Source organism: Nannospalax galili, unplaced genomic scaffold, assembly GCF_000622305.1.
Source record: "Nannospalax galili isolate Female #2095 unplaced genomic scaffold, S.galili_v1.0 scaffold415, whole genome shotgun sequence".
Classification (NCBI taxonomy): Eukaryota; Metazoa; Chordata; class Mammalia; order Rodentia; family Spalacidae; genus Nannospalax; species Nannospalax galili.
The window spans coordinates 173,415-196,864 of record NW_008337494.1 but is presented as its reverse complement, the minus strand read 5'-3'; the positions used below and the strand labels follow the sequence as shown (position 1 = coordinate 196,864).

Genomic DNA, 23,450 nt, shown 5'->3' with positions numbered 1-23,450 from the left:
AGACAGACAGACAGTTTGGACATATCTACACCAAGATGGTTAATCTGATGGCACACCTGTGTGACTACAGATCTTCTAGATGGAGGGGTATCTAGTTGGGCAACTTTGGCATGTAAAAAACCTCAAGGACTCAGCAGACACTCAAAACAAAAAAAAAGATGCTTCAAACTAATAGAATTTGCTAACATATAAAGGGTTGGTCAGAGAGTGATCAGAGAGTGATCAAATACCTACTGTAGGCTGGGCACTGCACTAAGTATTCTATATTCAAATATAGATATTCTATACACAAATTCTCATCCAACCTTCAATCTGCCCTAGTCTTCTATTATACAGACTAAGGAAGGTAGGTAAACAAAGCTAATTAGAAAGTCGTAAATTAGAACACACTAGAGTTCTTTAAAGAATAAAAAGATGACATTGAAAGATTATATGTGCATTTCCCATGACTTTTTGTAGAAAAAAACTCACTCCACAATCATAAAAATGCAGAAATGACTGGATGGCATTACATTAGAGTGATTACATAAGTTTCTGAGGCTCCATATTGATAGGAAAAGTCCATTGCCTGTCACCACAGTCTTTTCAGATGTCAAAAAGAAAATAACCAGACAAGGAGCAGAATCAAGTAAGCTTGAGAACTTTTTGCATCATCACATTTTTTATAACTTATACACTGCATCTATGAGCAGAGTTCTAAGGAACCGTCAGACATGCCTCATCATTTGAGAGATAACTGAAAATGAATGTATAAATTAGCCTAAATCCAAAAAGAATCACCCATTCTCAAAATATCTATGTTTGCTACTAATGTGATTTCACACAAAAAATTCCAATGTTAACAAAGGAAAGCAAACCTCTTCTATCCCAATAACCCTCTCAATAATTTCTCCTAATGTGTCCCCATAAAAAATGGAGACTGATATTTTCATTTCATTTTTGTGCAAGCATTTAAATCACAGAATCAATTTCTTTTAATTGAATTTTTGTACTCTGATAAAAATAACAGTATAGCAAAACTAACACACCGCTTTCAAAGGGAAACATGCTAAAATAAAACTTTTTTTAAAATAGACTGCAAGTTTTCTATTTCAAAGAGAATATTTACAAGGTCATTACATAATTGAATGATCTTGACAGCTGAAGTATACTTTCTGACATATTTTTTAATGCATTTCAGAAACCAGAGATTTTAGTAATGCCCAACTGAAACATGGGAAGATTGTTTCCTTCTGAGGCTATTAGTTTTAATGGTATAAATACACTGAATTGGCACCATAGTAACCACTATGAATTAATGTATCCATAAGCTCTGAATGTCTGTATCCAGAATGAAATTTTTTATCTTTTTCATCTTCAAATCCCACTAAGAAATTGTAGCTAACCTCAAGCATATTGTCCAGTATCACTTTATGTGACCAAAATAAGGAGAAGCTGAAGGTTCTCAAATATTCACACATTCTGTAAAAATAAGCAAAGATTCTTGAATCAAGATATAGTCCAGCTAGGTATGATGGCAAACATCTGTAATCCCTGCACTTGGGAAACTGAGGCAGGAATATCTCTAGGTCCAGGCCATTCTGAGCTACAGAATGAGATCCTATCTCAAAAACCCAAGGACTGGGGATATAGCTCAGTGGTAGAGTACTTATCTAGCATGTGCAAGACCCTGGGTTCAATCCCCAGTACTGTGTTCCCAACCTGAACCACAAAGATGAAAACTGATCTCATTCACACTTCTGGATGTATGTTCTGATGCAAAGACAGCTGTTGAAATTACCAGGATGACAGCTCAAAAGAATGCTGTCTACTGGACACTGAACCTTACCATGCACAATTTTCCATGAAAACTCTGCACACAGGCTGATCCACAAAGGCACCAGTAGCAAACAAGACCCATGTAGTCCCTCCTTCTCCTATTTATGAAACCCTAATATTTTAGCCTGATTCTAATCAGTCACTATGTTGCCTGTACTCTTTTCATAGGGAATATAACCCATCCACAGACTGTATGTACCATGTCACTCACACACCTGATACAAATGATTGAACAAGCCTTATGCCTCACTGACTCCATCAAACCTTTAGTTCTTGAGACTCTGAAGTAGAGCACAGGCACTAAATCAACTGGCTGAAAACTCTTAACAACCCTAAAAGAAATGACACAGATTTTGAGCTGTCCATGGTAGTCCATGAACGTGGAAAAGAACAAGTTAGAAAAGCAGAAATTCTACAGAAAGAAGAATGAGGTGAGTATGGACAGAGGACCAGAGAATAACCTTAGAAAATGGAAGTGCAAAAAGATTAAAGTAATCACAAGAACTTATGGTAAAGGACATTAACCTGGAATAAGAGACAGAGGTTCCACTCTAGGACTGGCAAATCATTCAACTTCACTGCGTTGAGTTTTTAGAACAGTGTAGTTTACTAGCTAATAGCTACGTTGCAATCAGACAGAGTTTGAGTCTAAGTTTTATAAGCATTATTACCTCACTCACTGGCCTTACTGGCCTTGACCTCCAATACGTCACATGTACAACTAGAATACAAATTAGACGCCTCATAAGGATTTGGTGAAAATTAAATAAAAGATAATTACTTGTAAACCAGTTTAGTACAATCATTAACATACCTTAGAAATATTAGCTTATAATAATTATGAATTATAAACTTTCTATGTATGTTTTTTATTCTATAAAATAGGAATAATTATGAATCTTCCCTCATAGGGTTGTTGCAAGGATCAAATGAATTAGTGCACATAAAGTGCTTACGTGTCTGGTATATAGTAAGGGCTCGATAAATATTTTATCTTTATTACTGCTGTTGATGATGTCATTATCATTATCACTGTCTTTATCATTATTACCCAAGCACCACCCAGGACTTGCAGCATTTTTAATATTACCACTTTCAAAGATAAAGCTAGTTAATCATAAAATTATATTTGCCTCTGTGCAGAAGCTTGTAAATCTTGGATTCTGCATTACGGTTAATTAGCTTATGATCCTACTAATTATTAAGCAAGGACAATAGTTCAATACAGTTCTTCAGTTTTATAGAGGCAAGCTTGTAGTTATCCATGAAAACAATAAATAAATAAATAAATAAATAAATAAATACAATCTAAATGTTCCCTAAAGGAGGAATGCTTAACTCAATGATAGAAAGTCAACTAGGTACAACATCATTGAGCCATTAAAATAAGATATATAAAGGTTTATTTTACTGAATTTTGAAGCCATATAGAGAAATGATTTGATTTAATGGTAAATCAAAGCATCAAAATTGTACGTACTCTAGGATTGCAACTCTAATAATAATTATATACATAGAGTCCAGAGAAGCCTTAGAAACATCAATGAGGTGTTTTTTTTATCATTTCCATTATTGATTTATTTGTGTGTATGTGTGTGTGCCTCTGTGTGTGTGTGTGTACTTGTATGTGTATAGCATAGTGCACATGTGGAGGTCAGAGTACAACTCTGTGATGTAGATTCTCTCTTCTCACCACGTGGGTCCTGGGAATAGAACTCAGGTCATCAGGCTTTGCAGCTGTTGTGGCTTTGTAAGATGCTAAGCCATCTTACTGGCCCACAAATGATGTTTTATCAAGTTAAGAAGATGACAGAATTTCAGATTCTATTGTCCATACTTGCTATAGTTATTTTATAATAGAAATAATCAAACAGTTAATTTAGATTTCCCAATACTAAGCACAAAATTTCACAGTTTTAAGCCCTACCTCCAAATATAATTAACATGAACTTTGGAAATTAATTTTCAATGTGTATTTTAGAAGGAACCCTCAGGCTACAGCAGTTGGAACAAGACCTGATAGAGCCACAATCATACATTGGATGATTAAGGAATTCCAGTTGATGGAAAAGCAGGAAGGAGGTTTTGTCCCCACCTAATTGTCCACCATCAGGCCTAAGAGAACAAGGTTTGGGGTTAAAAATATTTTAAGCAAAACCAAACTAAAACAAAAAGCAAATCCATCCTTTTATTAATCACATTGAATTTAAAGGGCACATATTACTATAATTCACACCCTTGACCCCCACCTGGATGCATAGGGAGACAAATAGTGGTTGTACAGTCTATCCCAAAAGGTAAAGACATGACACATAAAATGCTAGGTCAGTGAAAAGCCTCATGCTAACAATGCAAGAATGTTAACCCCTCTTATCATCTAGGAGCACCAGCACGTGCGAGAGTGCAGGAGAGTCCACCTTCTCCGGTGAGGGCAGGCTAATCCCTGGCAACAGGCATAGTCCCCTGCCCATGACTCACTTCAGGAGTTTAATTCTACTGTGTCTTTTCACAGATTTCTTCATGTTTCTCCTATTTGTAACTCACTCAGCTTCTGGAATGTGTGGGTTTATGCTTTTCACCAAATGTAGAAAATTCTCAGTCATTACACCCTCACGTTTTTTTTAGCCCCTCTACTCTCTCGTGGAGCTCCAATAGCGGGAAGAGCACAAATGTTAGCGTTTTGGTCACTATCCCTTGTATCCTCCACAGCATCTCCTTTTTCTCCAGTCTATTTTCTCTCTGTTGTTGAGACAGACAAAGTCTACTGATCTGTCTGAATACTTTTATTTTCAAAAACGGAGCTGTGAACAAATTTTATTAGAAAACTATTTCCCTAAAAATCAGCAAAATGCCTTTCTTTCCAGAATACTTGATTTAACTACATCCTTCTCCAAGTTTAAATACCACTTTCTCAAAGAGTTGCTCCACACTTACTTCTGTAGTCCCTTTCACAGTCTGAACTCACACTCTTTATATCATTAAACATTCTACTTATTTTTTTTTATTTTATGTGTATGAGTGTATTCCCTGCATGTATGTAAGTGTACACATGTTGTACAATGCCTGCAGATGTTAGAACAGACTGTCAGGTCCTCTGGAACTGGAGTTATGGAGATATAGATGGTTGTTAGCTGTCATGTGGGTGCTGGGAACCAAACCCATGTCCTCTGCAAGAGCAGCCAGTGCTTTTACCTGCTGAACCATCTCTCTATCCCTTCTTTAAATATATTTTAATGTTTCATTTTCTGGCTCCTCCCCCAGGAAGGAAATTCTATGGAAGCAAAGACCGTGGTTTTTTTTCCACTACTGATTTTCACAGAGTAGATACCCAGCAAATTAACAAGATGTTCCAGCTGGTTCAGTAGTGGCACAGCTAATGTATGTACAACCAGCAAATTTTTGATTGAATATAATGTCCACTCCTAGAGATGGAACACACATCTGGTACTGTAGACTAGACAACCCCCTGTAGCAGGGAAGGATATAGGCCCCAGTCGGGAAGCCACTGCAATTGTTTTGTTAGATGGATGTGATGCACCTGCTAAAGTAACATCCAAGCATTTGCCCATAGATTAAGTTATTATAGCATCCACTTTTTATTTGTTCTTGCCCCTTGCTGTTTGTGTTTTTATAGTAGATGGAATCCCACTGAAATGGACCAACAGTCCATGGAAAACCAATGATACAGAGACCTAAAAGTTCAGTACCTTGCCGCAGTGGGAGGAAGATCATCCCACACCTATCACCCCCTCCAAGGCTCAGGGACTTCTATGGAAGATGTTGGTGGAAAAAATGTAGGAGCCAGAGGAAGGGTGGAGTATTAACTGGACGTGTCCTCCGACCACTATGCCAGCTACAGTCACAAGTCCTCCCCACACTCGTCAATTTTGAATGAAAAATACATATCATGTCACATATCTGAAGAGAAAGAACTATTTCCTATGTTTTGGTGATGGGCACAAATCCACACCCAGGAGACTGAGATATGAGACCTCTAAGAAGAGGCGCCCACTTGTGATCCATCTTGCCTAGATATACCCAAGGGTCTCTAATTGGCATCCAAAAATAGATGAAGAGCAACTTGAATCTTAATTTTAGTCTGGGGGGGAAAACTTAAGAACATTTGAATTTCTAAGGTGCCACGAGTCCTCTGTCCCCAATTCTTCATTTTCCCTTCCCATCCCCTTTCTCTCCTCTCCGCTTCTTTCCAGTTCCCCCGACGCTTTCTCTTCATATATAAACAGCTCCCCCGTTTCTCCTCTTCATCCCCTTCGATCCCAAATCCCCTTTCTGATCCAGCAGGCACCCGTCTCCGTTCCTTCCTCTTAACATTATCATCTTTCTTCTCTTGGGCTTTTGATGTTGCTCTTCTTCCATTTTTTGAATCTTTGCTCATCTATGACTTTGAAGTGCTTAAGAAAGGCCAAGGAGCTAATGGCCAGCAGAATGCTTCTTTGCTCCTAAATTTGAAGAAGAAACAAAGCAGGCTAATGCAGATGAAGAGAATTCTTACTAGAGAAGGGAGGTGAGGAGATGGTGCTGAGCATGTGAAAGACTATGAAGAAATAAAAATTAGTATGGTCGCTCTGTCACATTGGCACTGAGCAAACAAGTAACTAGACATTTTGGTGTATCTCAAAGCTTTGTTTTCCTCCTCTGTGTGTAGTTACTTTCTTATTCTCCATTCATTTCTTCTTCCATGTTATTTTTCCCTATGACTTTTAGAATAAGGGTTTTTCAGCTCACAGATTATAACTCTGTGGGGGATAGGAAATTATTTTCCATGTTATCTTATTTCTTTAAAGAAGACACAAAGCACTAAGAAACATTAAAACACAGGTTTGAAGTTTCATATAATTCTCAAAGGCATAATGAAACAAACAGACCTTAAGCAAGAAAGAACATTAGCATGAGTGAACTCACATGTCTAAGTGGTCTCAACTATACTACTTTAACAGTGTCAAAAACCCAACAAGATACCGAAAGCTCCCGATTCACCATGTTGCCAAAAAGTGCAGATGATTATATAACTGCCTCATTGGGTTTCTATGATGATTTAAGAAATGTCTGGCACATAGTCAAGTTTACTAGATGTTAGTTATTATTTAATTAGATATTGTCCAACTGGTCTTATCACAGAAAACAGGGAGATATGAGTTTAAGAAACAGGCTAAATACAGTTAAGGCAAACATACCCACCTAGCTAAGACCCCTCTCTAGGCCTCCCCTTGACAGATGCCTTTCATTTAACCCTGGCTCCCATTTGTTATGTAAAGAATTGCAATGTGCTGTTTTTCACTCATAGCAAAATGACACAAAACATAAGCTCAAAAAGGCACCCTGAGTTTTCAACAAGGCATAGAGGTTACCATGGAGGGACAAACAAGGGTTTTGTACACTGGGAGATTCAGGGAGCCTACCTTCCAGAGGGGTGGACCAATGGACCAACTGCTATGTTACTCACAAAATGCCTTTCCTTTTGTTCCCACCGAGTTTCACAGAATTCAAAAAGAGAGAGGGGGAGGGGTAAGCACAATGGCTAAGAGGCACCAGTGAGCGGAGGCTACTGTGTGTTATTAATCCATGTGATTAATCCAGCATGCTACGGAAGACTGCAGAATCAAAACCTGCGTGGTTCTGATGCACACGGATTAGAAAACACTGCTGCTTTCACTTGCTCGTACCTCCTTCGCTTTGTTCCTGAGTTTCACTCTTCAGAATCTGGCTGGCACAAAGGGGAAAGACCATTCACAAGAGGACCCTGCAGCACAGGCACTTTGACAAATGTCCTTCTCCCCCTGCCCCCTTTCTGGGAGATACTTCCTGAATTCCCCAAGAACTAAGCCCTGGGTTTGTATTTGCATCATTTCCTCCCAAAGCCTGACCAACTGGAAGGTACTCCCCCCACCAAATGCAGATGTTGTCAACCCATGAAAAGTGGTTTTTCACCAAGAGGTGAGGTGGCAAATCCCACCCCAAGCTCTTTTGCAACAAAGTAGTATGGGTGTATTCCAGATTCCAGTGAGAACTGTTCCTTTTGGATGAGTAATCCACAAAAGCCCCTGTCAGAACCTGAGTGTTTTCTCATAAGGTCTCATGGGAAAGGAATGGGAGCCCTTGGGTGGGCCAAAGAAAGAGCAAGAAATCTTCAGGGAAGTGGAGAGAGAGATTGCCAGAGAGGCACTGTCAGCATACCACCTTGAGTCTGAAAAGTGTCGTGATATGTATCTAAACAAACTAAGACATTTTGAAGCAAAATGAGAGAAGACATGAGGCTTCGCTGAGAAATGGCTCTGGCCTTCAGCACAGGACTCTCCAAGCTTTGTCAGACTTTTCCAGAGAATGAATTCAGCTGAGGCAATTATCAATGCTGTGCAGACAAAATGGTGACATAGAGCCAGAAGCACACAAACCTTCCAAAGCACATGTGCAGAATGGGACATGCCTGGCTCTGAGTTCTAGAAAGAAAGATGGCTCCAGGTGAACAAGTGCCCAGGTCTCTCTCACACCTTCCTCCTTCCATCACCACATTCTCTACACTGTGGTCGCTCACCCTACTGCACAGACAGGGATCAACAGCCAAGATGGATGCCTCCCAGTAACATTCTATGATCACCTAATCAATATTAATGGATATAGTTCATCAGGAAGCTAAAAGCTTCAGAGATCTCCCTGTTAGAATAATTTTTCACTCCCCTACATCTTTAAGGCTTTATATTTTTCCTGGGGCTGCCACTAGTACCCAATACAGGGACTTGATGCAGAGTAAGCACTTAATACATACTTGTTGAACTGTATCATAGAACTCATTCTCAGGCAGCTACGTTGGCCTTTAGATGAATTCCCAACCTCCCTATTTGAAGACACTCACCCTGATGAATTTATGTGATTCTCAACTGGAATTCACAAGTGTCATTGAATTCCTGGTCTATGGCAGAGGCAACGTACCTACAGTCTTGCCATATGAATCTCTGAAGAATGTGATTTATGTTTCTCTCTCTCTCTCTCCCTCCCTCCCTCCCTCCCTCCCTCCCTCCCTCCCTCCCTCCCTTCCTCCATCCCTCTCTCCCCCTCTCTCCCTCCCCCTCTCTCTGTGCATACCTTACTACACTATTATCAGCATTTACATGTGCATGTATGTGTCTGAAATTAATAGAAAGAAGGAAAACAAGAAATGGAAAGCTCTGAATTCTGATTGGTCATTAACCTTCTTATCTGGAAAAAAAAACATTTCTACAACACTCTATTGACTAATTATCCAGATTCTCATCTGTTATACTTGAAAAATATTTTTAAGTGTAGATTAGGTCACCCAGTCTCCTCTTCCCCTTGGTTTAGAGCAGAGGAGACTGGCCCAGTGAGGTTAAGCCATTTGTACAAGATCATATATCTAATAATTAAGCCAGCGCTGTGCCATCAGTGGCTGCATCTCCTCTTTTTACACTAAGTCTCAGCAGCCTGGCTTAAGCCCTGTATACTTTATAGCTGCTCTTCCCAATGGAACCAAGACATCAGCAGTGAAAATGAATGTATATTGTTACATTCCGTATTTCTTGTTCTTTAGCACATGATGCCAACTATCTTTTCCTTCTTTTGAAATGCATGACTGCTTTTGAATGTTAAAACAATAATGATAATTACTGGACATTTGATAAGCTCTAGGTACTGTTCCATGAACTTCAACTATCTTGCCACATTTTTTCACAAAAAAAAACATAGGAAATAGATATGTCAATTTCCCTGATCTCCATATGTTAAGGAGCGCATTCACCCTTGTATTTCCTGGGTTATATAAGCTGTTTTAATGAGTTTTACTGATGAAACATTTACATGGAGTAAAATTCACTGCTTATTGTCCCTCTGTCTCACCAAATAGGCAGATCTGTAATCATTAACACAATTAAGACATAGAACAATCCAGCCACCTCAACAAAACCTCCAAAACAAAAACAAAAAGAAGGTGAAACAAACCCCACATTATTTATCAGATAACTGGAGAAACTGTGGAAAATCCATACAATGGAATATTATTCAACACTAACAGAATGAATCTCAAATGTTTTGTGCTTAATGAAAGGAGTTAGGTTTAAGAAGTTATGTATCAAATAATTTCATTGGCATGGCATTCTGAAAATGATAAAACTGTGAGGACATTAAATAGCCTGGCAGTCATCAGGGGCTGGAGCTGGGGAGGCACTGATTGTGAAGGGACATAAACACTTACCTACTATTTTTCTTCATAGCTTTTATAGTAAACTTAATTATTTACTTGTTCACCTACTAGTTTTTGCCTTCCTCAAAAGGCACATTCCAAGAGGTCGGGAAAGTTGTCTGTCTTGTTCACTTTCGTGTTTCCAAAAACCAGCCTGGTACCAGCCACATGATGGGTGTTCAGTCATCTCTTACTGAGTTGATGGTTAAATAAACTCTACACCAAATCTGACTTCTGTCTCGGTCCTTGTCTTTAATCCATGACAATGTCCTGTGAACGCCACCTCTTACACATCTCTCCTGGTTCTTTCCCTCTATGAATACTCCATGCTCTGGTCATTTTTTTCCTAGATGATTGTAATAGCCTCAAAAGTTGTTTTCCTCTTTCCGGCCTTAACCTTTCAACCACGGTCTTTAACTGCTGGATACAACTAAATCACATCACTTTGAAAAAAATGATTTAAAAACAATGGTTCCCCATCACCTATCAACCAGACTCACTATGGCTTTTCTCTCTTCTAGGCAGCTCTGATTTCCATAGTCCCATAGGAAAGGGAACTCAGAACCAGTCCCTTGTGGATACTGAAAGACAACTGAAGTATGGGTTTAATACTTCAGGGTTTTGGTGGCTCATATCAAAATGGATTTGTATCTATCCTACTCTCATTAACATTATACAAAGAATCATATAGACTTTTAGCCATTTAGTTTCAGACAATTGATGTAATCTAATAAAAGTAAATGCTGACATCTTAATTCTTTTCAAAATACAAAGAATGAATAAAAATTGCCAATATCACTATCTGAAAAATGTATGACTTAAAAATTCAGTATATCAGGATCTTCAGAGCTGAGGTCCATGGTATTTCATGGGATTGTTTCTTAATTTACCTGGAAAAGGCAGGAAATTACGTGATGCAGAGTACCTCTTCATGTGACTAATGAATCTGGAGCAGGGAAAAGCTGTTCTTTCATACTGAGGGATGTGCTGTAAGGCAAAGGAGGAAAATAAATAAAACAAAATTAAGCTCATTAAGGATGTAGACCACAATTTGATGTAAAGAACTTAATGCAAAATACTTGCTGTGGAACAGAAAGCTAGTCATAAACCAGACTCCCCACCTCCTCTTCTGCCCCCATGTCACAAGACTGTCTTCTCTGCAACCTAAATATGGAAATCTAGGGAAGTTGAAGCATCAAAAGCTACAGGAGTTATATCTATGCCCTGCCTCTCACCTTCATGGTCCAGTGCCTATCATAGTTCTTTCTACATAAGACATGAGGTCTTATTGGTCTATGTGGAATAAAACTGAATGGAACTGACTGATGGTTCAAAGCATACTTTGAAATGCAATGCTACATTCAAACTGTATTTTTCATCAATGTAGGACTCAGATGGAATGATAAAGAATGAACAGAGAAAGGGCTTCCAGTGACAAGGGCTGAAGGAACTTTACTCCCTGAAAAAGGGAATCTCATTATTGGGAAGGGGAAGGGACATTGACTCTTCTCTGAGAAGACTTTGTGCTTTCCCTTGATTCACTGCTTAAAGTCAAGTATGGGCTCTATATTTTTTAGCACACGTCCCTCCTTTTTTAAAAAGAAGAACAAACGTTCACCACAAAGATACAAGAGCAGTCAATATTGATCTTCTTGACAAATGGTGGACCTCACGCCACAGGCCGCTCAGGCATCTGCTCATTACGCCAGCCCTCCCTCCCCTTTGTCAAGAAATAATGCCAAGTGGCCTCATGCGTTATCGGCTGCAGATCGCAAATATTGAAAAAAACAAACAAAAAAAAAACAAATTTCTCTGAATGAAAAGCACCTTTCTTTGTTATCCACCCCCCTCTCCTCCTAAGTCATGTTGATCTTGGGGCTGTGCACACTCCCAGCACCTGTACTTTTCAACTGTTTGTTTGCCAAGCTCATTGTGGTCCTCTAGCCTGGCTTTAGGAACCATTCTAACTACAGTAACCACTGAAATCATATTTTCTTTCTCTCTTGGCATTACATAAGGGAAACAGCAGCTTCAGGTCACCTACAGCAACTGTAATTAAAGGACACAGAAGGACGGAACAAGAAATTGGAGCTCCTGTACCTGGACATCTCCGCTGGGGTCATGGGAAATGCAGCCCAAAAGCAAAACCAGGGAATTTCTGCAGCAACCTTATTATTCAGCAGAAAGGTGGCTTTTTGGTTTTGGTGGGGTTTTTTTTTTACAGAAATCTATAATCATTCTTTAATGGAGCATTAGGACCTAAACGATAATAATACAAAAAATAGGAATGGAATTTCATGATTGAGAGTAGCCCCTTAGAATACAAATTCAAGGATCTAAATAGAAATGTTGAATTAAACAATTATTTCTTCTATAGGAAGGATATTTATTTGGCATAGTAGGATCACACCCTGTAGTCTTAACCACAGCTCTTAATCCTTTACCACTGAGTCATGTGCACTATTGAGTTATAGCAAAATCACTGCCACCAAGTGTTGTGATCAATGGAGACACTCTCTCAACAGTAGAGTTGAGAGACAAGTAATCTGTGGCTAAATATTTAGCCCCTACCCTAAGCCTACCCCCACCACTCAGAAGGGTGTCTGTCATGTTTTACTTTCATTTTACTTTTGTTATGCCTTTATGAATTTGGAAATACACACTACAATTTGGGATCCATACACTTTGGATAAAACAAATACTTGTATTTGAGCATATTAATACACTGCATTCTATTGGTTGGGGGAATTTAAGTTCAGAACCAATGGCAAATTGTGAGATTTTGTTGAAACTCTCTGAGTGAAAGTTTCACAGTGAGGGACTGCAGAGGCTGACTCCTGCAGCTTTCTAACCACAGCAAAGCAAATAACTCTTGGCTTGTCTGATAAGACAGATTGAAGTGGATGGAATACTCGTTCTTCCTGGTACCTGCTGCACTGTATTTGTAAGAGGGTTAAAAAAGAAGACTATGCTCATGGAAGTTCATCTCACTCTAGGTAATACTGACCAGTTCTGTTAAAGATTGACTCAGGTAAAGATGATACTCAGTTTGCCATAATTACCATATTAGCCATAGATAATCTACTTCTCCCCCAAATAGAAGAGAATGCTTACTTATACCTACAATAAGGAGGTAAGTTTTGTTATATGTGTAGTGAGCCCTATAGTAAAGAACTGAAGCAGCACTCCTCAGGTACACTCTAATTCCATTAGGGATGGAATAACAAAGTCGTTTGGTTTGGTTTGGTTTGGTTTAGTTTGATTTGGTTTGGGGTTTTTTGTTGTTGTTGTTCTGTTTTGACAGGGTCTGCCTAGTCCCAGCCCACCTGGAAGTCACTATGCGGACCAGGTTGGTCTTGATTTCACAGAGATCTTGCCTGCCTCTGCCTCCTGAGGGCTGGGATTAAAGGCACACACCTCATGCCCAACAACAAGGTGTTTTGATTTACAGACAATTCATGAAGCTGCTTTCAGGTTTCACAGCTACACTTGACATGAAATTCAGATCATGTGAAATGGATTTGTACCAAAATTTATATTTAAAACAATTTCTCAGCAATCTATCCCACTCTTGTCAGAATCTGTAAAATACTCTTAACAGTGTGGGTAACAACTGTATCAGTAAGAGAGACTCTTCTCATTAAACCTTATCAGAAATTACAATACTGAAAATGAAATTTCTAAAAAGCATGAAGTATAATGATCTCATGTTTGTGGAAAACAATCCAGGAAAAGACCGTATGAACAATTAACACATCACATTAATGAGCTATTATTATTTCCTGAATTATGAAAAATGACATCAAAACATCAGTTTTTCATGTTGTAAGTTCATTTTGATACTCATAGGTTGCTATTATCTATCTGACATTTTATTAGTAGTAAGATACTTTAAAGGTAACAGCTTTATATTTTATTATCATTAATTGCTGACATTTTCATTTTGCTCTGAGACCCACAACTTATTTACTTACCCTGATGGTATCTATATAGTGTTTTTTTCAAAATAAGTCTTAAATTCTCACAGTCAAATGGGCAAGGGAAATGTACCAAGTGGATGAAATTCTGCATCTCTTACCTAAGGCATTTGGAAGTAGCCTCTCTATCCTGGAAGATAATTTCCTACCACAGCTTAAAATACCTGAGATTAATATCTGACCATATGGCCAGAAAATAAAATATCTATTATTATTTAATGTGCACATTGTCTAGAGTTAGAAAATCGCACAATGCATACATACTTTTGTGACTCCCTCTAATGTTTGGCATCCAAAGCTGGTGTCACATGGTACCATTCTGATTCATGTTCTTTTGTGATCTGCCTGGTAGATGTTTATTTTATTTGTATTCTTTGCATATATCTCTGAAAACTTTTGTGAGCTCTTTGTCACTATTGACATAAATTTCACAATAAAGTGCCTTAACTGTGGGTTTTCTTTTATTGTGCTGGGCATTCAAACCAGCCCTTTCAAACTGGAAATTCCTGTTTTGCAGATTTTAGGAAATTTCTTCCATGGATGTTTTGTTGCTGTTGTGAAAGTAATTCACATTCTTTCTGTTTCTCCCCTGCCCCCCACACACACACCATTTCTCTCCCTCATCCTCCCTCTGTTCTATCCCTCATTTTTCACTTTAAGTTTTTCTCTCTACTAAAGACTTCCTAGGTTTGCCCTCTTCCATGATTTACCCTATATTTCACTTCCAGTGTGAATTTCTCATTCACATTGTCTCTTCTTTTTAAAAGGTGACATCTTAGTGTTCTGTTATATACATTCTGTATTCTCTTGTTTCTGGGTGTTTTGGTGTGGGATCTAGGTTTGCCTCATTGGGGTTAAATTTGTGTGGGTGTCGTACTTGTTTTCCTGAACTCTCCTCTGTGTATTTCAGCTTATCCCACCCATGTTTAAGACCTCTCAGGGACCTGAAGAGCCTTGACTACCCATGTGCTTTTTTTTAATTTTATTTTTTATTTTTATTTCTTTAGACTTTCATACCTGAATGTAATGTATTTTCATCATATCTACCTTTTCCTCCTTCCTCTAACTCTTCCTATGCCCCTCACACACATTTCCCTCTCAAATCCATGTCCTCTTCCTCTGTAATTATTATTGCTATAGATGGAAACTGCTGAGTTCAGTTCATGTTGCTTATATGTACTTGGGGTATAAGGCTGACTACCTGGGCATGAGCAACCTATCAGGAGGCTTGTCCCTCAGCAACTATAGACTGCCTGTAGCTTTTTCAACTGTAGATGGGCTTTGTGTTCCCTTCCCCCATCCATGCTGGGATGTTGACTGATGAGTCTTGTGCAGGTAACCGTATTGTTGGAGGTTCATGAGTGCAGCGTCCCTGCCATGTTCAGAAGACACTATTTCATAGCAAGCCACTCACTTTTTATAGTGATACACTAACAACCTAGCTCTAAGCCCTTAACTCACACGGGTAGGCAATGTAGCACGCTTTACAACATCACTGAAAGACAGTAAGCCTGACTTTCCAGTGACAGATTCTCCAGTGCTCAGTACAAAGGACAATTCTCTGATTTGGTGTCTGTTTGTTTCTTTGTTTGTTGTTTTCCAAACTGGGAATATATCCAAACTGGGACATATTCACCAGGCTGAAAGCATTCTGGAAACAGAGCAGGAGGACATGGCCTCGGGGTCCCTGTATAAACTTCAAGGCCACTATAAAAATTTCAAAAAACCACTCTTTGGTACCTTCATCATTCCTGAGCCTTCTATTTTTTTCTCCAGTGAATAACTCCTCCTGACTCTTCAGAGTGAGCCACGGGTGATGGAACTTGGTATCCAGGTCCTCGCCAGTCTCATTTTAAGTCTTATACCCCACTTTGCTGATTAGTAAACATAAAGAACCTTCAGGATGCAGGTTTTCTAGGGGTATAGCATGAACCAATATTTCTCCATGTCAGGTCCCTGTATAGACATATGTTGGGAGTCTATCCTGTTGCCAGTTATTAATTTTTAACAACTTTTACAGCTTTTAAAGAATTAATGAATCTGACCACTTCACATATAGTGCCTTTATCCTTCAAAAGGAATGCATTATTTTAAAGCAGTACTTCTCAATCTTTTCCAAAATCATATGAGACAAAAATAAAAGTATATAGGCCTTACAAGGGTCATTGAGCTAACCCAATGGAGTCTGGAAGAGAAAGAGTAACTGGCTTGACCTGACACGGTCATCCTAGGCACCACAGGGCTCTAAGAAGGCTAATGACATCAATATTTCTACATACCTACAACCTATGTGCAGTATGCCATTTACAAGGCTCTAGTATACCGTTAGTTTCTTGGGATTTGAGGAGAAGAAAAGGAGATATGTGAGTGTGGGTAATCTACAATGTGTATTTGTATGCCCCTCAAGTATCTTCACTGTCTAAGTTAGACTGCTTTTTCCTGAAGACATTCTTATCATAGTTTCTAGCCAGATGTTTCAAAGGCCATCTTCAGACACCATAAGCAACTAGTCTCTATGACTTTTCCCTATGGAAATAGTAAAGGTGATACTTCCTACCCCACCAGTACCAGCCAAGGCAAATATCTAGCCCCATAGTAAACCACTTTAAATCACAGGAGCCTAGACCCCCAAACATATTCAGCCTGGTCCCTGGTGATGGGAGAGAGAAGGGCTTCTACCCCAACCACGGATAGAACAGCAGTGAAGACAATGAACATCTGAAAGAAGCTACCACACAGCTTGACGGGGAGATGTAACACAGTGTTCCAGATCATGGGGTTTGGAATAAATCACTGTTGTTTTCCACTGGAATTCCACCTCCACCATTCACAGGATATGTGATCCTCTCTAAGTTTCAATATTCTCATCTGGAGAGTGGGATTTAAGAGCAATTCCAATTGTTGTGAACGTTTTCCTGGGAACTTAACAACTACAAAGTGTCAAGTATAGAGGAGCTAAGGAAGCAAGAATGGGACAAAAATATCAATAAAATTTGAAAAGGAAAAGGCAGTTCTTGCAAAGGAAAATAAGAGGTGTTAGAAAAGCACTAAAACGGAGAATAAACGAGATCAGGGCAACAGTTTAGATACACAGAGACGCTTGGGTCCTCACTGTGGAAGGGGAAACTGGAGAACATCTATGACATATATGAGGTCAATTCTTAGTAGTATCTGAGATCCTATATGTGCCAGTAGATCTAGAAGTTCATGTCCTAATGCTGTCTAGATGTGCAAGGTTATTATCTATACTTCCTTATGAATTGGGCTTTCAAATGGGGTCAGGTTTACTTACCTATTGTTAGTCTTCTTTTTATAAAACCACAAATAAAAATGTAACTGCTCTCCCATCTCGTCATCTGCCTTGCTCAGATGTGCACTATTCACAAGACCATTGTGAATATTTGTGAACAAAAACACTAAGGATGCACATGTGTGCAGGGATAGACCTTCACACACTTTATAACCACGTGCTCCTATCTTCAGAAGGAAAAAAATAAAGTGTAGGAAAATATAAAATAGGTTAAGATCTCTTTGATAACTACTGAGACATATAATTAAACCTAAAGAGGTTGCTTCTCAAGAAGTCATAAACTTCAGTTCCTTCTAGGATCTCCTTAGTGCTGGGGTTTGGATCCTACTTGGACAAAGGAATCATAATTCAATTATCTAATGATTTATTACAAAACACTTGCCTGCACTGGGTATTTGGATGTGTAAACATCAGAGTACTACACTCCCCCGTAGCCCAGGCTTCACATTTCAGATTTCATTAGTCAATAAAACCAGGTTTATTTATAATAAAGTTAAGCCCTTCAAACCACCGACCATGGAAACCAGATTTTGAAATAATTCAGATTTGTGTTTCTGTTCTTTCTAATTAAGGGTAATATCGGGAAGCACAGACAGTGGGTAGCATTGTTCAAGCACCATGGATTTAAGCAAGAAAATCTGATTATCAGCACATGTCAGAAGCCAAGCGATAATGCAGCTTAGCATTCGTTTGGGCTTTTTCTTTGGCCAAAAGATAATTACCGTTCGTGAGGCCTTACGTAAGTGTATCTAATATCTAAGGCCCTAAAATTTATGAATAGCAAGGGTACACAATAGGCAAAGAAGAATTATTATACTTATTATTTCTATGGCTTGTTCCACCATGATAATTTTATTATCTGGCAAATCAAACCTCTAAAAATCAAAGTATAATTTCTTAAAGGACAAGAAGTTAAGCACACTGGCAAGGTTTTCTGCCCGATTTCCTCTGGTGAAAGTTATTTCTAACAAGTAAGAAGCAGATGAGCCAGAATTTTAATAGGAAATTTACCAGAGGGGACTTGGAGTTATCTAACAAGGTCATTACACAAACATATGCTAAGCTTCTGCAGGATGTGGTTTTCCTCCATATATTTCTTAGTCTTACACCATTGATAAGCAAAAGCTTTCTACTGTCAAATAGAAAAAAATCTGAAACTTGAATAACTCTCTCTGACAAAAGCAAGAAGAGTATCAGAGGGAGTTCTGCCAAATGCAAGCAATGTGAATATCTATCTCAAAAAGAAATGCTGGGGACCCAGCGCAGAATGATGATTTGAACTAGGAACTGGAAATCAGGTACATGAAACAAAATCTAAGTGAAGGATGACAAAATCTGGTTGTAAAATGTTCAAGGAAAATTTGCTGAGATTCTGAAAATCATAAAAGAAGCAACTTTTATGAAGCATGGAGATGTTTGTCCTTTTTAGCAACTACTTTTGGGAGGAAAAAAATGATATGCCCTTAGCTATAAATTTTTACTCTATTTTTCACTTTAACAATAGATTTTGTTTCCTTGTTCACTAGTTACCAAAAGCAACTAATACAATTGAGTACTTTCTGTGGGCCAAGTATTGCTCTAAACACTTTAGATATTTTAAATCATCAATTCCTCATAATAACCTTGTAAAATGACAGAATTCTATTTACTACACTTTGCATATGAGGAGAATGATAGATAAAGGCTAAATAACTTAGACTCCCAAAATTTTACAGAGAATAGTTGGTTTTATTCACCCTCATAATTAGAGCTGGCTTTAGCTCTCAGACTTCTAATGGGCAGATAAGATCATTCAGGGCTTCCAGAATTGAATCCCTGTGATCTATACTCAGGCTACCTGCATAACACTAACATTCAATCAGACAACATCTTGAAGCAAAGGGCAGTGATGCTGGGGTACATCAGAAAGCTTCACTGCTGGCTTGGGCCAAGCGATCAGCTCCTCCAGGAGAACAAAATCACTAATCTCTCTGCCGAGCAGGAGTCAGTTTGAAAATATGTTCTGTTCCCTGCCTATGTCCCATGGTCCTGGAGACAGAATGAGGGATCTGACAGAACTTTGGGAAATGCCATCCTGCACAGAAATAAGCACGTTGAGCCAACAATTGGAAGCACAAATTTCACAGAATAAAAATGTCAAAATAATTGCAGAAATAATGATTTAGAGAGATGGAAAACAAAAGTCAAAATATAACAGTGACATCAAAAATTATAAATAGGGATTCTTGGGGCCGGAGAGATGGCTCAGCGGTTAAGAACACTGGTTGTTCTTGCAGAAGACCCAGATTCGAATCCCAACACCAACATGGCAGCTAACAACTATCCATAACTCCAGCTCCAGGGGATCCTCTTCTGTCCTCCACAGGCATTGCACGACACAGGTGCACTTACCTACACGCAGTCAATACATGCATACGCATAAAATAAAAATAATAAATAAATTTTTTTAAAAAATGGATTCTCACCAGTTCAGAGAAGCAATGCACATCGGCACAAATCTTGGGGCTACACTGCCCACATTAAATCCTAGATCTACCACATGAGAAAACTGATTAAGCTTTCATTGCCTCTGTTTCCACATCTGAAAATGAGGGAAATAGTCCCTATCTGTTTGAATAGTTGCAACATCTCAATGACAGCATTCACAGATAATTTAGAATGGTCTGGCAGAGTTACAGCTGAATACATATATTTAAGAGCTCCAACTAGTGGTAAAACTGTTTCATGGCACGTGCCAACAATTCACTAATTATTGAATTTATTAGTTATTTAATTCTGGCTAAAAGATAGAATCTTGGTGGAGACTATTACAAAGTTCCACAAGTAGTCAAATGCAGAGAATAAGTGACTGAGGTGCCCGACCCTAAGTGACACATCTACAATGCAACCTCTACACCTAAGGCTCGGGGAACATCATGGAAAAGAGGACAGAAAGAATGTAAGAGCCAGAGGGGAAAGACACCTGCTGATAGTCAATGAATTCTAAATGTGATAGGGAAGCTGTGCTGATAAATTCTCCTTAGTATGGTAGGCTAACAAGATCTGCATAACGACAAAACCAGTTTACATGCCAAGGTGGATGGGGAAATATCATGGCATCCCACCTCAAGTTGAAGAGCTCCAGGCAATCAATAGATGCTGATGGAGGGAGAAGCAGTTTTCCCCAGGGACTCACTAGATAACCTGAGAGGCTGTCTAACCCCAAGTGGGCAGCCCTAAACACAAGTACACATGAGCACCTCTAAACGGACTCAGCGCATTATATACGTGGGTTTATAAATGTGTGTATTTATATGTAAAATGATAATCAAAAAAGAGGACAAGAAATTGAGAGGGACTGGGGGAGAGGACATGAGAGGAGTTGGAGGGGGACAGGGAGGGATGGAAATAATGCAAGTAAAATAATCATGTATAAAATTCTCAAAAATTAAAAAATTTAAAATATCTATTTGCAGCTACTTAGGAGCACATTCATGTACTTTAAATATGTCACATCACAGACCAATGTATTTAGAACTTTTATCACAATGGCATTAGCAGCAGGGTACACAGCTCCAAACCCAAAACAATATAGTCATTAAATACGTAGAAATCTGTGTTTCTCAGGTAGACCTCAATGATTTCTACAAAGTGCCCCTTTTCCTTCTTCTAGTCTTTGGGCCATTGTTGGGCCAAAGTGTTCAACTTTTAGGTGGGCAAACGGTAAGTGACAATAGAAACCCTATCCCCTGGTTCTACTTAGATATACAGTATAGAGGGGTTCTTGACACTGGTGTGTCAACATATTCACTCTTACCGTTTAAAAAACTCTGGTTTCTGTCTTCAGTTACATGCAGACCAAGCATGCTGAATAATCCACAATCACATCTTCGGTAGTCATACTGGTAAACAATCCAGTCTAAGCATAAAGTCTATGTTATTACTCTCCATACAAATAGAAAGTAATTATTAATGAAAAATTTTTAATATAATTTTTACATATCTACCTTTTTCTTTATAACAAATCTACTTGTGTTAACAGCCTCACTAATGGGCACGTCCTTTGTGGGGAAAAGGGCTCACAAATGTATTCTATGAATGAGTCGTAGCTTTAAGGGTCCTTCATAAGTCAACATCTCCAGAGGTGCTAGTCCCATATGCACCCACCATGTGCTAATATCTAACAGTGGGGATATAGCTTTTCCTTTCATGTTTTCCTACTGCTGAAATAGCATTTTTGTGAAAACAATTTCTCTGTCACTTTGGGCACAATGTTAAATATGTTTTGTTGATCAAAAATATTTCATGAGGCTTTTTATTCACAGCATATATTACTTTATAGATGAAACAGCTGCTGTCAGATAGGACAGCATGTCAAGAGTCATAGCACAGTCTGAATTTCATGCAGAGGAATAAATGCGGATTTTTAAAATTTTATTTATTATTTTTATTTTATGTGTATGAGTGTGTTGCCTGCATGTATGTGAGTGCACCTGTGTCATGCAATGCCACAGAGGTCGGAAGGGGGCTTCAGATTCCCCTGGAACTGGAGTTAAGGGTGGTTCATAGCCACCACGTTGGTCCTGGAAATTGAACCCAGGTCCTCTGCAAGAGCAGTCAGTGCTCTTAACTGCTGAGCCATCTCTCCAGCCCCTGTGGATTTTTTAAACTTTTTTATAAAGATGTAATCTTGGATTGTCTTTGCTTCTGTTTTCTATCCTTGTAAAAATTAATGATTCCTTTCTACTTACACAAAGCAACTAGAACAAGAAGCCATATTTCACAGGACATGGGGCTATTTCACCTACTTCTAGTTACTTTCATATTTAGTAATAAAGCAGCCTCTTGAGAATTAGAAATCACATAAGACTAGCAAGCCTCTGGGGATTCATGAGGACTATGTTTATGAAGATAGTAAGGCATTAATAGCAGACAATAAAATGGTTAATAATAGCAGGCACAAACCCAGGGGGGAAAAGGAGCAAAAATGGCATATTTCCTATCCCCAAATCCCTGGCTATGGCCCTTTTACTCTTATTCAAACCCTGATGTGATGCACTAATGAAGAGTCACAAGTATAGCACAAGTTGATGGCAGTCTCTACCACACTGAACAAACAGTATACATCAACTCACTGCAAGTAATGCAAATCCTGTGAAGTTAAGTACAGTGTGCCCATTTTGCAGGTGTAGACATCATGCCTAACAGCAGGTAACTAAACTTACCAGTTAACTATTAAGGAATGAGAAGAAGTCAGAAGGAGAAACTATCTGCATTAAAGAAGGAGTCCAGAGTTCCACAGTGCTGTGGGGATACGGCTCAGTAAGTAAAGCGCTTGTCTTACAGGCATGAGAACATGAGTTCAATCCCAAGAGCCCATGTAAAAATGCCAGGAGAAGTAATCACAGCACTGGGGAGCTGAAGGCAGGCAGGTCCCTGGGGCTCACTGGCCAGCCAGCACAGCCTACTAGGTGAGCTCCAGGTCTGTGAGTGACTCTGTCTTAAAAAGTTAAAATAATAATAATAATAATAGGGGGCTGGAGAGGGCTCAGCAGTTAAGAACACTGGTTGTTCTTGAAGAAGACCCGGGTTCTAATCCCAGCACCCATATGGCAGCTAACAACTGCCCATAACTCCAGTCCCAGGAGATCAACAGCTTCTTCTGACCTCCGTGGGCATTGCACGACATGGGTGCACTTACTTACATGCAGGCAATACACACATATACATAAATTAAAAATAATAAATTTAAAATAAACAGCAGACCCCAATCTTATCTAAAGGAATATTGACAGCTGATTGCTGCTAGATGAGGAACAGCTGACCTTCCTAAAACAAAGACCTCTATTAGGCTGACTAAATTCACCAGAGGGACAAGTAGTGGGGAACAGGTTGGGGTGCCGACAACACAGCAGACAGTAGCAGGGATAACAGAGTATAAGGGCTCTAGTGGGGGGAGGGAGGCTATGGGAGGGTGCCATTTGGGAAGTGGGTGTATAGTTGAATAAGATGGTTTTGGATGTTCTGTGTGATACACACACACACACACACACACACACAAAATCAACAATTTTTTAAAAGTGTATTATATTTGAGGAGGAAGCATAAAAATTTACATCATGCTAATTAGTAGAGGTGATAAACATTACCATTG

General features: G+C 39.0%; 1 protein-coding gene across 1 annotated transcript in view; it reads right to left on the bottom strand.

Annotated features, from left to right (window-relative positions):
* Positions 1-23,450, bottom strand: part of CUNH12orf42 (chromosome unknown C12orf42 homolog) — a 172,261-nt gene that overhangs the window by 56,793 nt on the left and 92,018 nt on the right. The window contains exon 3 of the mRNA XM_029563331.1: positions 10,921-11,017. Coding sequence (XP_029419191.1) covers positions 10,921-11,017 — 97 coding nt within the window. The remainder of the gene's footprint in view (positions 1-10,920; positions 11,018-23,450) is intronic.